The sequence below is a fragment of the Austrofundulus limnaeus genome, unplaced genomic scaffold (genome assembly GCF_001266775.1).
Source record: "Austrofundulus limnaeus strain Quisiro unplaced genomic scaffold, Austrofundulus_limnaeus-1.0 Scaffold137, whole genome shotgun sequence".
NCBI lineage: Eukaryota > Metazoa > Chordata > Actinopteri > Cyprinodontiformes > Rivulidae > Austrofundulus > Austrofundulus limnaeus.
In genome coordinates, this window is record NW_013952539.1 from 675,655 (window position 1) to 690,629 (window position 14,975).

Genomic DNA, 14,975 nt, shown 5'->3' on the forward strand with positions numbered 1-14,975 from the left:
CATTTGTATCAGGTCAACAAAACATGGGCATCGTAACAGTATTTTTATACTACATTTATCCATTTTAAATATAATAACCTCACTCCTTTGTAACAACTAAGACAAAAATGTCATTAATTCAGAAAATCTTTTCAGGACCCCACCTTGATGTTTCGGGACCCCACTTTGGGTCCCGACCCCACCTTTGGGAAATACTGATTTAGAAGGCATTACTATCCACAACGTCAAAAATTAAGCATGGAACCAGCTTTTCCCACATAACACCGATGTTGCATCGTGTAAGATGACATGTTTTGAAACGACTTTATCCCCTGTTTCAACTGAAACGATCCATCGTCGCGGTCCTACAAAGAGCTGTTGTGTTGTTGTAGCAGGCGGGCCTTTTGTGTTAAAAGACAAGCTGCGGCGCGGGGCGAACAGAAAATCAATGAGAAAGAAGTATTGAGCTGTTAGTGATGGTGAGTGTGTTCTCTCGGCCTGCGAGGTTGAGTTTGGGGGACTGATAAGGTCTTTGGTCTTTCATCACACTAAGTTGAACGAAGCACACCCCTGGGTACATATGGGGGGGTGGGGTCAAAAAAAGAGCAGTTTGTGTGTGCAGGGCAGAAAGGATGCTGGGTATGTCAGGGGAAATTTGCGGTTGCAAGTGTGTGTGTGTGTGTGTGTGTTACCCCTGGGGATTTAGAAGCAGACTGTGTCAGCTGGCCTCTGGGAGTTCAACCAGCTGTGCAGTTTAATACAGAGCTGTGAGGCTGGCTGCTGAGGGGAGATGTTTATCTCTAAACAGACCTTTTGTAGGTCGAAGGGCAGGGTCATCAGCTGGGTCAAGTAAGTGTTGCTATAGTGTCGACGTACTGAATCATGTAAGTTCAATAAAAGAAATATATTATATATATTATTAGAGAAATAAAAGATTACATCCATGATATTGAGTTGTATACCCTGAGCAGGACATATGGTGATAAAACAGAAGAATATGCATAGCGTTATTTTCAATGTTTGATCAAAACAACTACAACTCTATCATTTCTTAACATCATTTTAGTCTAAAACTCTGGCACAAAAGGCAGAAATGGATAAGTGTTCTTACAAGGAATGCAAGTCCTTCATCAGGGGCGGAGCTAGATTGTTTTGCAAGGAGTTGGAGGGGTGGCCATGTTTTTTTTTTATTTTGGAATGGGGGGGCACATGCAAAAAAAAAAGGCACTCGGGATTTAGAAAAATCAAGATTGCCACCACAGATAAATCCAAATGGCTTTAATTTAGCTGTTTTAAGAAATATTGCACTGGAAATTTGTGATCGTAGCAAAGACTGATCCAATAAAACATTCTGAATGCTAGTCACAACTTCATATTCAGCCCTTTTCTAGACACACAAAACTGAAGACCAGTGTAGAGTTAACCGAAAACAATCTTTGCCTAATTATAAATGCTAATCAATGATTCAAGATGGCCACCACAGCTAACTTTAATTGGCTATAGTTCAGTAATTTTAAGACTTATTGAGATGAGCTTTGTTGCGGAGTAGCTAACAAAGGTCATTGATCACATGCTAATTGCCAATGCTAACCCCAAATTAAGCTAACCACTAATGCTAATGCTAATTTTATAATAATTCAGCTATTTTTAAACATACACATCTGGAATTTTATACAATGCAGAAGTATCAGAGAAAAATGCAAATACAAAATCCAAGATCCCCACCCACTTGTCAATTATTTGGGGGTGGCACCTGGGGTGTCACTTGCCACCTTAGCCACCCTTTTAGCTCCGCCCCTGTTTGAAATTTTTTTAAACATCTGTACTATTGCAGGTCTTTGGTCTTGATTTTTGCTATGCTTGGCTTTGTTTATTTTTTCCAGTTTTATTATTAATTACATTAGATAAAAGTTCAAAAGAACAGACAAAATCTCAAATAACTTCACTGGAATATTAATAAATCTTAATCCTAAGAAAATGCTGATAGAGTGTTTTCTGTGTTCTGAAGGGGTGGCAGAAATCAAAAGGGAAACAGATGCAGAGCACAATAACCTGCACTGGAGATAAAAGCCAAAGCTTAGAAATATTACAGCAATATTTCCCTTCAAAAAAAAAAAAAAATTCACCCCCAATAAAAAAGAAAGATGTGACGGCTCCACAGAAGCAGAAGACTCCCCGTCGACACCGAGGCCTGAATAGACCTGTCAAGTGAAAGGGGAAGGCGGTTGAGTATCTGCGCGCAGCAGCACACCGTTTTCCTCCGTCAGACTTTCATGTGCTGGTAACAGGTGGCCCTTTGAGGCGGCGTGGAGTGAGAACGATAATGGAGCACTCTGGGTGGCATTCTGGGTTTTTGAGCACAGCCTCCTGTGTGTAATAAACAGGCACAGCCTCCTGCCAGCCGTGCGTATTGTACAAGGCTGTGTGCTGCTGCTGGGGGGCGCAGCAGGACGAGCATCTGCACCGACGCCAAACGAGTGTCCCGACAGGTTTCTGTCCCAACGGGGATAATCTACCACTCAAATGGCAGCATTTCAACTGAAGCCAACAGAGAAAATATCACAGACTACTTACTGGAACTGAAGTTTCAATGACATAAAAGAGTTTTACTTTCAAAACTTATTTAATGAAACGTTTTATTCCATGTATTTCAACAATCTTCCTTTCTGAATGTGATTTTTTTATATAATATCTAAGATTATTAATGCAACATAACTTATCTGTTGAACGCGTATACCAGCATAATATATTCAAGATCTCAGCCGGCTGGTATCTGCACCCACATAAACCTAAAGGATGAAATATTTCTTCAGATAACTTCAGTTTTTCAACATGAAAAACAGAAATACTTTTAATGCTTTTCCTTCCTTGTTTTTTAGTTGTTTCCATTCACCGTGTGGTGTTCTTACTTATTATTCATGCATATTTCTAATAAAACAGGACTTCACTGTGTGCCCTCGTTGACTTTAAAATAACAATTTTCTATGTATTTTTTTACTGAATGGTTTTATTATCTTGAACAGTTTCAGAATAAAAGCTCAGAAACTCTAAAGTCAGTATCCTTTCAAGGTTGCAGAACTATAACGTTTGCTTTAAAAGAAAACTGGTTTCACGCTTTGCACTGAGCCGAATTGTAGCAAACATTTGTATTAGCTGCTTTTAAAATTCACTGAAATGCAGTCAAGCACTTATAAAAAAACAAGCCTGAGTTTAAGGTCTATGTTTGTCAAAAGTTTCCGAATAGTTTTTAAAGTTGTGTTTTATCTCGCTCAAGGGCACCATGATGTTTGGGTGTGGTGGGGAATCAAACCTGTGGCCTGTGGTTCCAAATGCTAAGCCACTGCGCCACAAGTCCACCAGTCATTTGTGTTTGTCTGTGTCTCTTTCTGTCTCCCAACTCGTCACATATTAACGCTTTTTCAAGGTTCCCTCTGCGTTCAGTTTTGACACGTCAGGCAGCCCCCCCCCCCCCCCGCGTCAGTTTTTAACGAGATGTCATTATTTCAGAAAGTGTAGAAAACGCACAAATCTAAGTGTCACAAAGCATAAAATTACCTTTATTCACTCTAGACATCTTATCCCTGACCCTATAATTAACCATCAACCCTGATCCCTAATATTAACCATGGACCCCAACTCAAAGACCCCTATATTTTGCGTCCCGATGCATCAAACCCGGACGCCGAGGGAACCTTGGAAAAGCGTCAATGTGTGACGAGTTGGGAGTGAGAATGTGTTCGCTGCTCAGGACGGGAGACTGTGATGAAGTGAGGATTCAACACAACCTGCTGTCTTCTTTAGATTTATTGGGCCTCGTGCAAGAACCGTTCGTACGCACAGATTTGTTCTTAAGTTGTGCGTACGAGTGATTTAGGAGAATTTGTGGCATTCACTAATTTTTTCATATTCTAAGATTTTCTCCAGATACGAACAAAATTCACATGTGGACCAGACCTGTCGTGTATTTTACGAGCAGTCAGTCTGCTGTTATCCAGACAGATTTTCTTCACTAATAACTTTATATTTCATTATTTTGAAGATATTTTGAGTTGAAAATAAATCACACTCTATAATTATGCTGACAATAGGCTGTTCTGTTTATTTTAAACATGATAATGTAACTAAAGACATAAATTGGTTAAATTAAAATAAATTGGCTATTAATTTAATTGTATAGCACTACAAGATTAATAGGAAGTTAAGTGAAGTTTTAAGACATTTTAAATGCTTTTTTTTTCAGAAACACATCTGACACTTGCAACGGGGGTGCTCGACTGCTCTTCTGAATAAATGAAACCTATGTAACGCAGTTGTTTACACTGAAATTAAAAATATTTGACCAAAATAAAACCAGAGCAGGACTACAGCGAGAGATAAATATGATTTAGATTTTTATTTCTGTGACAGGAGACACGACATTAACAGCAGTCGTCATTTCATTCCTCTGCTTTAAAGCAGATCCTTTAATTCCACAGCTGACGCTGCTAAAAATGACTTTTTTTCTGGATCTCCGAGAGCAGAACTTCAATCTCTGAACTCGTAAAGTTCTTCTTTTTCTACTTTTCGATGTCATTTATGAATGGACACTTCCTGGAATGTGGGGCAGGAAACGTATATCCTTATATGGTGTTTTTTGGGTGTGATTATGCTAATCTCCTCTCCTCGTGCGCAAGCACTTGATACACATTCATCAGTTTACGCTCCTCACTTACACACCTTTCCTAAAGATTGAAGAGTTTGTTGAATCTGACGTGACATGTCCGTACGAACCCTTCGTACGAACAAAAGCAAGAGAAATTTAGGATAAAAATACGAACATGTTCTTGCATGACGTTCATTGTTTTTGTGTCCAGTGCTCTGAGACCACGTTTGTTGTGACTATATAAATAAACTAAAATGAACTGAAATTCAAGCTCACAAATAGAGTTTAGAGGTGACCTACGTTATTTAAACATCTTTGACCTCTGTGTGCTTTTCTGACAAGAATCTATGCTTCAGAAGATGCTTATTTATTTATTTATTTATTTTTGAGTTTTTGAACTCAGCAGTGTGTTGGGGGGGGGGAATTGTGTAATATAAATGCGCAATATAAAACGTAATAAAATCCTAAAAATCAATTCTGTATTTCTAGGAAGCCAGAGTGGAAAGCTTGAAGTTGCATGGTAACAGTTTACAATTGCAGGAAAACAGAATTTATATGTATGAGCGCGAGTGGAAGGAGTTTTTATAAGCACAGCTCTCGGTGCGAGGCGGCCACCCGGGAGATATGAATCAGAGTGGAGTGTGTAAGTATAAAATGATTGGTAATCTCGCAACAAATTGCAATCCAGGCACTACTGGAGTGCGGGATGATTAAGCTCTGATGAGATCAGAGACCCCTCTCCAGTCTGTGATCAACTGGTCAGTCCCTTAAGCGATGTGGCGCTTCGGTGACAGACTCGTTAAATGAATATACTTAACCGAACCCAGATCTGCGGCTGCAAAGAGGAAGGCCGGAAGAGGGAGAAGCAGCGAGGCGGAACGCGAGGCGACCCTGGTATTAAACTGCTGCACGCGTGCATCTTTTCAGCTTCACCTGCTGTGACACCAGACCTCCAGGAGCCATCTGCTCTTGTTGTTTTTATCTCTCCGAGCAAACAGCGGGGCCATAAGGATCCCGCAAACAAAGACTGGAGGAACAGACTGTTCAAGGAGAGCCGTCATGTCGAACACAGATCACCTACAGGACTTGYTTTCCTTTTACGCACACGCAGAGATTTGAGGAGAAAAAAATGCTAAAAAAAAAAGTCAGTCTAGTTGAGGAAACACTAGTTTAAACTCAGGTTTTCTGCTTTATGTTTCATTTCTTTTTTTCCAAGCAGACTTAAACTCTTTCAAAATATTAATACAAAAGAGAAACTGTTGAGACCAGAGCCAAAAGCTCCAGTTTTGTCTCATCAGTGAAACTTTAGAGCAATGTTCATTTCCACAAATTTCTGTCAGGCTTTTTGAGTTTTTTTTAATCTAGTGGAGCCATCGGAGCCCATTATGATTTAAAATGTGGCAGATGGTGTCTGATCAAACTGGGGTGGCATTATATCTTGCGTCCTTGGTTACAGCTGCATGAATCTTTTACTTTTTTTTAATATTAGCAGCTTCAGAGGAACAAGAAGCTGCTTTAAGATGCTCTATGAGCCTTTACCTTTCATATGGATATCTATAATCTTCTCTCTGAACTCTGCAGCTCCTACCTTTGTTTTCTGTGTTCAGTCTGGTGCACACAGTCTACCCAGTGGCTGTTTGTGCTTTTTAAATAAGCTGAACAGCTGAAGAAAAGCTTGATGACGTCTTTGTAAAATAACCACCTTATAATCATAAACTTAAGATGTGCAGATAGAGGATAAACAAATGGCTTTTTGCAAAAAAATGAATCATTGTTTGAATGAGATGTAACAAAAGTGTCCTTATCACAGRGAATATCACAGTGTCTGTTATTCCACAAATATAACCAAGCTTTCCTAATGTAACACATCAATGTTTGATGTATCAACACTTTATTTATCGTCGCTTATCTCGGATAAAATAAATCTACTTGTTGTCCCTAAATAGGCCTAAATCTGATCTCAAAAACAGCCACTGATTGCAGCTGTGTGCACGTTAAACACGTCTGCCAAGCTGCAGCTAACGTCATAAAAACTTTATTTCCTCAGAGGGCTAACACCACCGATTTCAGCGTTATACAAGTGCTTTTGTCTCACAAATCCTCCACAAACAGCCTTGGTGGGATTCACACATTTATAGGTGCTGGAGGGGGATTTTCGCAGCCTTTTTAGGTGTGCGTTTGCATGACGAAGGCCCCTGAAAGCAGCGCAGGGTGATATGAAGAAAAAAGAAAGAGCCATAAGGTAGGTCCATCTGTCAGCAAGCGAACCGGAGCAGATAAGGAACGACTCGGTGGTAATTTCCGACGCTGGCGCAGCAGATGTGGGACGAGAGCAGAACATTGTGTCTGAGGCAGGGTCAACATCAGCAGCATCTTGTGACAATTTGGTTTGAGCGCAGCGACACTTTCGCTCTGCCTTGCACACAAATGCACGCTCGCAGCAGGAGGGTGGGGGGACCTCCATCAGACACCCACACAGAGGCGTGTTTTTAAAAGTGCTATGAGACACACAATCTGCAACCAAGAAGCCCGGCAAGAGGCGTCCCACTGAGAGGAGCTAAGACAAAAAAAAAAGGGAGGATGAAACTGGGAGAAAATTAGAAAACCAGGCGTAAAGCTGAGAGAAAGGACAAGGAGAGGGGAAAAACATAGGAATCAAAGTTTTTGTTGTCGTGTCTAGATTATAAATGGGAGCATCTATTAATTCCTGACAGATATATAAACACCAGCTGAAGCCCCTCGAACACAACAAAGCTTTGGCTGCTGCAACCGGCAACAAAACCTGCCCTCTGCTGACCCCCGAGCTGTGGACACCTGGGTGTGGGTGTAGACAGTCCACATGGGAACAGTTTGAGCCGCCAGCAGGGGGGAAACCACTTCTGTTTCCATCATTAAGTGAAGCATGCAAACTAATTATATGAACCCAAAGTTTTTTTTTCTCTCTCTCTCTCTGTTTCCCCCCCATTTTGTGGCACTGAGTGCCTCTGACTGAGTGCCAGCTCTGATCAAACAGATGCTGCCATGCTTGGCAGCATTTGTAACAAGTTTCACACCATCGTGGATAAAAAAAAAAGAGCTGGGTGTTTGGCAATTATCTCATTTAGATTAGAGGAAATAAAGAAACCAGTAGAACGGCCACATTCAAATGAATCTTCTGCAGCAACAAGATGCATCTTTATGTAAACCCCCCTGAAAACTAACAAACCTTGATCGGCAGCGTGTCCTTGAGTTCTGTTTTATTTTCCTCCATTTGTTAATCAGATTTTTGCTGTCAGTTCCTCTTCATCTCTTCTCCTTTTAAACATGTCTATCACATCTAATCGATTCAACATTAACCCTTAAAATCTATAGAAAAAAAGCCTATTTTCACTTGCTTATATGCAAACACACAAACACTTCCACASTCTGAGGTGCAGGACAACAATGAACTGAAAAAGATCATCTCTCGTCATTTATTTTCCAAATGTCTTAAAGTTACACTAATTTAAAGTGACACTACAAAGTTGGTTTCTGTTTATCTTCATTTAATGTTTAGGAAAAAAAGCATCCCTGGATAAATAACTAATTTTTAATGTAGTTTAAACACTTCATAAACCAATAATAAACCATTAGGTACAAATGAAAAAAAAAACATACTTATGTTATGTTAAATATTGGCAACATGGTGAGCATTTGTACACAGTTACATTTACACAAATGAGTAAAAATACRGCATTTGATCAGTGAGCCTGCTTCAATAGTTTTCCAAATTATTGCTTTTTTTTAGGTAAACTGTTCTATTATCTATTTATGAGACAATATTAGATCTGTAGTCCTGCTCCACAGTGGTAATAAGGTAATAAATAAAACAGTTTGATATCTAAGTTTTTTATAATCAGAGAAACAAAAAGGTCTAAAAGGTTTTGGCATCGATGAAAATAAAAACGGTGCGTTTTTACGCACAACAATCACTTTGGTGCAGACCGGAACAGTCTGGATTCAGTTGCATAAAATTACAGACTATTTCACTTTGGCACGCACTGGACTATTGAATAATTTAAATAATCCATAATTTGCCTCAAACTCTCTGCAAGGTGTTGGAGCCTCACAGAAACATCGCAGGAACACTTAATAACGCAGACAGGTAAACACACAAGCACTGCAGGAGCATCATTTCTTACTTTAAGTCTGTTTGTCGCAGTTTTTTTTTCTTCTTCTTCTTCCTGAGATTCGGGTTCGGTTTCAAGCAGCAGCTGGTTCATGTGGGTCCAGGCAGAACCCCCAAAGCTTTGAGCTCCGCTCCGGGGATGATGATGTGCATCCGGACTCTCTCCTCCCTCTTATGGAGACTCCAGCTCCCTGTGCGCGCTCACGAGTGAGTGCGCGTCAGCGGCAGGACTGGATGGCGTCTCATTAAAGTTTGAGCTGCGGCTGAAAGGAGCTCAAAAGTAGAAGAAAGAATGAACACGAGCACAACTTCAGTCTTTATGTTGTTTTCTTTGTTATTATTATTATTATTTTCTGATTGGAGTAGCTATTTATCCAGAAAAACGCTCATTTCAGTTTCATGGTTTTGGATTAGCCTGCAGACTGCAGAGTCTCCAGTGTGGCAGATTTAATGCTGAATGATTATAAATCACTTCAGGGAACTGGGTGACATTTAGAAATGTAGTCTGTTAGTTTGCTTTGTGAAAAATGTGCTTGTTAGCTTTAATAAAAGAAGTGAACATGTCACAAAGAAAGTGGGTGGAACACAGAGGGTCTGAGTCTGCCTGAGGAAGATTACAAATAATCTGAAAGCCTTGAATATGGAGCATAATAACATCTTACTTTCAGAAAAATCCAGTTTTCTTTGACAGGAAAAACGTATAATCTGTGCAGAAAAGCTTTTATTTGTGCTCACCACAAACATCTTAAGCACACACAGAAAATCTGCCTGCCTCGTTTGACTTCTTTAATGAAAGGCAGAGCAGGAAGAAAATATTTTTTTTAGCTTGAAGTTATATCTCTTATTAAATAGAGTTTATGCCAGACACATCTGAGAAAAGCTATGCAGAGAAGGAGGTGGCATTTATAGAGGACCCCTGCAGTTCTGAGACTAAAAAAGGCTTCTTTAGAGATCATTATGGGAGTTGGTGACACATTTACAGAGAGAAAATAAAGGGGAAAACTGGTATGAACATGTCATACTTCTAGATTTACCTGCAGCATCAAGGATGGATCAGCAGCTTCAGGTGATTTCAGTTTTCTTTGCTACAAAAGCAAAAAGGTCCCGGTTTGTTTTATAATGTTTCACTTTCAGAGATAGTTCAATCTGTGAAAACACACTGAAAACAACAAAGTGTACACTTCTTTACATTTAAGTTAGCAGTTGTTATAAATATTTGACTAAAATGGTATTTATAAAAAATGGAAAGAAGCCTTCTCTTTATTGGGGGATGGATGGTGACCCCCCTGACAACCCTCTTTGGGGGCACGCCTGGTCCAAGTGACAAAAGGTTAAAACCATCGCTAAAAAAACCCCCTTTTGAAATCTTTGTTTATGGTAACTACCATAATTAGTGTTGTGCAAACAGTTGCAGTCAATGCTGCACTGTTTTCTCCGGGCCAGCGGTCTCTGTGTTTGAGCCCTGTCTATAATTAGAAAGTTATACGGTGAAAAGAGAAAAATAATAATAACAGAAACATGCAGACAATAGTCTGAGCCACTGCAGCTGCAGAAAACACGTCTTTGTGTCTCGCCATTCGAGGAGGAAAGCTTATCATAAAAAAACTCCCTGCTGAAGGAAAAATGACATAAATATGGTTTGCAGGTAAATCTTTTAAGCTTTTATATTTAATCTGTGCAACACTTTTAGGCCCCTTCTAATAACCAAATGTTTGCAACATCATTATGGAAGACAGAATCAGACATAATAAGAAATAAAAGCAGAAATATATAAATGGACCAATAAATAAATACACTTAAAATACACAGAAAAGGTAGAACTTTATAGATTTTAGCAAATAATTTACATTTTAATGTTTTTAAAAGTTTTTCTTTTGAATTTTACATGCATTTGTGTCTCTTAAATGATTATATTTAATTATTTTTTGTATAATTTTTCCTGCAAGTCATTTTATTTCCATGTGTTGCTTTTACATTTTTCTGTCTCCTCTTTTTACATTTCTTTGTGCATTTCTGCCTCATTGTGCCAATGAGGTGGGCGGGGCTTCCTGGATAAGCTCCTCTCCTATTGGTCAACAGACAGGAAGCAGCAGGATCCATGTGCAGATCTACTGTGCATGCTTGTGCTGCCTCAGCTTAGCTTAAACTTCAGTTTAAAACAAAGGTAAGGAGGAAAAACACTTACATGTGCTTTTATTTTAACTAAACTTTGAACCAGAGGTGCCCAAAGTGGGGCCCGCGGGCCAAAATTGTCCCGCCAAGCCATTTGATTTGGCCCACCAGCAGTTGTCCTGGTTWTTAGATTGTAATTATGTTAAAATTAAGTATAAAATACAAGTAACTACAAGAGACATTTAGATTAGATTTAAGTCCATAGCTAGATTTGCACACCTTCTAAGACCACATATACTCAAAATTTTAATTATAAAAAGTCCCATGAGCCTTTGCTGCCTGTGCATAAGTTAAATTTTCTCCATGGCCATGGGCTGAAAGGAAAAATAAATGTGGGCAACCACACTGGCTGCTAGCTTAATTATTAAAAAATAAATCAACTTTACTTAAGAAGTATTTGCATTTCTTATATTATTGCATTTGGCCCACGGCCCTCAGATTGATTTTAATTTTGGCCCCCCTCAGGGAAAATGTTTGGGCACCCCTGCTTTAAACTTTAAGCTAAACAGAGGCAGCACAAGCATGCACAGTAGATCTGCACATGGATCCTGCTCCTTCCTGTCTGTTGACCAATAGGAGAGGAGCTGACCCAAGAAGCTCCACCCTCCTTATTTGCATAATGAGGCAGAAATGCATAAGTTTATATAAATACAGGAGACAGAGAAATGTAAAAGTAACACATGGAAATAAAATGACTTGTAGGAAAAATTATTTAAAAATTATTAAATATTATCATTTAGGAGATACAAATGCATGTAGAAGTAAAAAAGAAAAACAAAATATATTAAAAAAAGCAGTAAGATGTAAATTAGTTGCTAAAATAAATACTTTAAAGGTAAGGTTCTCCTTTTTTAATTTATTTGGTGCATTTTAAGTGTATTTATTTCTTTATCTGCCCATTTATATATTTCTGCTTTTATTTCAAATTATGTCAGTGTCGGTTCTCCATACATGGTAAAAAGTCATTAAGATGAGACAAACTAGGTTTGTGGCATCCATCACACTGATTAACTGTTTTCTGAAGGCAGCCATGTTTGGACACACTGATGTTTGTGAACAAATCCAAACAGATCTGAGTATTGTGCTGAAGGACCAAGTACAGCCCCAGGAAACAAAACAAAAAAACAAAACTATTTGCCAACAGATGTGATGCGAAGCACAAAGGGCAGGTTCTTGGTGCTGCTCCTGAGTGTTTCAGCAAAGAGAGAAAAGTGAGAGGAAAAGCAGGAAGACGACCCCCTGCTGCGTCTCCTCATGCATTATCAACTCAGAGCTCCTCAGCAGGGATCAACCTCCTCGTTTCAGGTTGTCGAGCTTTGATTCTGCCAGGAGCAGGTTGGCTTTTTAATATAGGGCAATGCTCCTTCTTTAAAAAAACTCCTCTCACAACAACCACAAATCCAAATGAACAAATGGGAACAGATAAAATAAGTTTTTACAATTTATTTAAAACTGATTGTCAAGAAAACAATACAGAAATATTGTACTTGGTGTGCTGAAGTGAACAGATTATGCATTGTATGTAATATATTTATATACACACACTTATATCACATATTTACAAAGGAAAGATTTAATACTGCAACGTGAAGTCAAACACTTTCTGATTAAACTCTGCCTTGAAGTCAAATTCACAAGTTCTCTTTCACTACATCAACTAAGTGCTGCAGTTTTATGGTCTTCAAGTATTTTATGTTTTTTTTTTTTTTTGACTGATGGGATAAAAAAAGGCCGTATAATCATACATATCTGTTTATTTGGAGTGAATGCACAGATTCACGTCACTATTTTAGTGCTTATCTGACCTGAAATATGCAGCATTAATTTTCACACCAAGCACCTTGGGAAAGGTTTGAGATAAAAAATAAAATAAAATCTACACAGTAGAATACTGCCACCTTGTGGAGGAATAAAACCCTGCCATCTTTAATTGCTGCGATAAAGCCCTCCGCTCTAAACTGACGCAAAAGTGACAAACATTCATTATATAATCTCTAATTAATCTGATGCCAGTGATCAAAATATGATGTTTTTTCTAGTCTGCATCAAAAAGAGTGAAAGAAAACAATGTTTTTGTAATTGCTTTTAAGAGGAATTAAAAGCAATCTGAGTAAATGATGCATATATCACATCAGGCGTAAGGCACATTAAATACACTTTATGATATGGATAAAATCTGCAGACTGTATTAATGTTGTTAATTCTTCTCCAGGTCAGAAACAAACACCGGCTGGAGATTTCTGCTTTCCAAAAGTGTGCAAAAACAGTCGTGAGGGCAGCATGTCAGTGATAACTTTCAGCTGCTGTAAAACAGGACTGAGCACCGGCAGTGAAGACTTTTCCACATGATGAAGGTGATCAGCGGGCAGTGACGGCAGGAGTAAACGGATTGGACGACAGAAACCGGCAAAAAATAAAGAGGAAGCAATTTTATGTTTAAAAAAAGCAGAAAATAATCAGTGAAATAAAAAAAAGTGAACTAAAATCCTCCCACTGCAATTTACAATCCGAGTCATTACATTCAGAGCTCCAACCTAAACTGCTCCCTCCGATCCAGGTCCGGCCTYGTCACGGCGTCAGAGCGCCGTCGTCCCGGCTGGGTTTCCCGGCCGGCACCTCGTACTTGAAGACCACGCTGAAGAGCTTCCCTCCCAGCCGGTCGGCCAGCCACGAGTTCTTGATCACCGCCAGCTTSAGGCTCTCGCAGCTGAGCGCGGCGTAGTAGTTGGTGTGGATGGCTCGGCCCATGCCCTCGATGACCACCAGGTCAGTTTTGCGCTCGCGCACCACCATCGCCAGCACTTTGTCCAGGCGACTGCGGGACCACGAGACAGAAAGGAGACGAAACGTCAGCTTTAGGATTATTATAGGCGGACCGAAACATCAGCCGACCGATATTTGCCCTTTTTCCTTGTATCGGTATCGGCCGATTCGTTCACGCGAGCTCATGGATTTCTGCTCCCTCTGAGACTGAGTGCCAACAACAACTTTTAATATTTAAAGTGCCTGTGACATGAAAATTTAAAAGTAAATTTAAAAACTATTGGAAAGATAACATTATTAGCAAATTGCAAAAATAATTTCCCGCTGCTGAGATGAACAGCTGTTGAGATATTTGCATGTGAAGCAACAGGAAGTGATGTCAAAGGGGAATATCTGCATGGAACAAAGCATTGATAAATTAGCTAACGACAGACTGCAGAGAAGAATCTGATGTTTCTTCAGATTATTTTGAGTTTCTATCAGACAGAGATGAAGACGAAGAGTTTAAATAATTTTCTTTCAATAAACAAAGACCAGAGAGTTTTCTTTCTTAAAAAAGTTCCCCTTTGATGTCACTTCCTGTTGCAGTTTGGCTGAGCCAAGTTCAAAAGAAAATATGCCATTTATGTGACAAAATGGGTAAAATCACAAGTTTTATGCAAGGTTTCTTATATAAAAGTGTTTTCTTTGACTTTTTGTATTTGATGGATAGGCATGTCACAGGCACTGTAACTGTCTAATTTAACTGTTTCTGTCCTCTGGAACTATGAGGGGGAGAGGACAGCGGTGTGTTAAGGTTCACTTTGACAACGGGAGCGCCATGTTTTTACTTTCACTTTGTCACTCAAGTTAGCTTATCCACATATTTTTTTTTTTTACTTGGTGGAACCACTTACAGGAGCCATAGGGGAACACATCTATTTATTCTTCCCGCTGAAATAAAATTTAAAAAGCTCTCGGTCTTTTCTCACCGTTACATTCCTTAAGAGCGAGTAAAGCGCCGCCATCCACCTACACTTATGTAAACCAGCCGCCCCATACGCTCTAGCGTTTGCTTAAACGCAGCATTAGAGTCGCGACGCAGGTTTTCTTCTGTGTACATTTCAAACAGTGATCTAAAGCTTGTTAACGTCAGCTGGTTAAAATGCAGTTTTTGCCCAGTTTAAAAAAACGGGAGCAGAACGAGGCTGTATGTGTGTGTAACCCTCACAAAGATAGCAAGCACCTTATGTGTTCCTCTGACAGTTAAATTTTTTTTCTGCACAGTATCTT

At 39.4% G+C, this 14,975-nt stretch overlaps 2 protein-coding genes across 2 annotated transcripts in view; both read right to left on the reverse strand.

Moving 5' to 3' along the window:
- The window catches only part of draxina (dorsal inhibitory axon guidance protein a), a 35,294-nt gene extending 26,339 nt beyond the window's left edge, over positions 1–8,955 (reverse strand). Inside the window, exon 1 of the mRNA XM_014016031.1 lies at positions 8,782–8,955. The gene's annotated coding sequence lies outside the window, so the exon portion shown is untranslated. The remainder of the gene's footprint in view (positions 1–8,781) is intronic.
- Positions 8,956–12,368: 3,413 nt separating this feature from the next.
- Positions 12,369–14,975, reverse strand: part of pank4 (pantothenate kinase 4 (inactive)) — an 18,208-nt gene continuing 15,601 nt past the window's right edge. Inside the window, exon 19 of the mRNA XM_014016033.1 lies at positions 12,369–13,755. Within this exon, the coding sequence (XP_013871487.1) occupies positions 13,509–13,755 (247 nt within the window). The 3' untranslated portion in view covers positions 12,369–13,508. The remainder of the gene's footprint in view (positions 13,756–14,975) is intronic.